The sequence below is a fragment of the Nanorana parkeri genome, unplaced genomic scaffold (assembly GCF_000935625.1).
Source record: "Nanorana parkeri isolate BGI_ZX_2015 unplaced genomic scaffold, ASM93562v1 scaffold2856, whole genome shotgun sequence".
Lineage (NCBI taxonomy): Eukaryota > Metazoa > Chordata > Amphibia > Anura > Dicroglossidae > Nanorana > Nanorana parkeri.
In genome coordinates, this window is record NW_017309124.1 from 17170 (window position 1) to 18030 (window position 861).

The 861-nt window shown below is 47.6% G+C and overlaps 1 protein-coding gene across 1 annotated transcript in view; it reads left to right on the forward strand.

The window, feature by feature from the left end:
• Positions 1 to 861, forward strand: part of ARAP1 (ArfGAP with RhoGAP domain, ankyrin repeat and PH domain 1) — a gene marked incomplete at its 5' end in the record, with an annotated part of 27487 nt that overhangs the window by 16606 nt on the left and 10020 nt on the right. The window contains one exon of the mRNA XM_018574279.1: positions 42 to 205. Coding sequence (XP_018429781.1) covers positions 42 to 205 — 164 coding nt within the window. The remainder of the gene's footprint in view (positions 1 to 41; positions 206 to 861) is intronic.

The window sequence follows — 861 nt, forward strand, 5'->3', positions numbered from 1 at the left end:
CCTATTGCTTGCCATTTGAATGTGTGTCTGTGTTGCCGCAGGATGACGTACATGCTCGGGGAGAGGAAGTTGGATTTCTTAGGCTGGGTGAGCGCCATTCAGACTGCCAGCAGCACCTCCGGCGACACGCTGTCAAAGCAGCAGCTGACCGAGTCCGACGTACCGTTCATCGTAGAGAAATGCATTGATCACGTTTCTCGATTCGGTAGGTGGCTGGAAAGTACCAGAAGGCCTAAGTGATTGTTAGGGTTGGATCCAGATAACCACACAAACACAAAACAAAAAGCTTGGTCCTCGTGGGCGGGCACATGTAAATAACAAACAGCAGTGTGATCTTTGTGAGCAGGTAAAGAGAGACCAGAGGAAAAGAGGAAAAGAAGGTCACAATATCAGAATTCATCAGTGTCGTCCTCGTGGGAGGGTAAAGAAGATCACAATATCAGAATACAGCAGTGTGGTCCTCGTGGGAGGGTAAAGAGGATCACAATATCAGAATACAGCAGTGTGGTCCTCATGGGAGGGTAAAGAGGATCACAATATCAGAATACAGCAGTGTGGTCCTCATGGGAGGGTAAAGAGGATCACAATATCAGAATACAGCAGTGTGGTCCTCATGGGAGGGTAAAGAGGATCACAATATCAGAATACAGCAGTGTGGTCCTCATGGGAGGGTAAAGAGGATCACAATATCAGAATACAGCAGTGTGGTCCTCATGGGAGGGTAAAGAGGATCACAATATCAGAATACAGCAGTGTGGTCCTCATGGGAGGGTAAAGAGGATCACAATATCAGAATACAGCAGTGTGGTCCTCATGGGAGGGTAAAGAGGATCACAATATCAGAATACAGCAGTGTGGTCC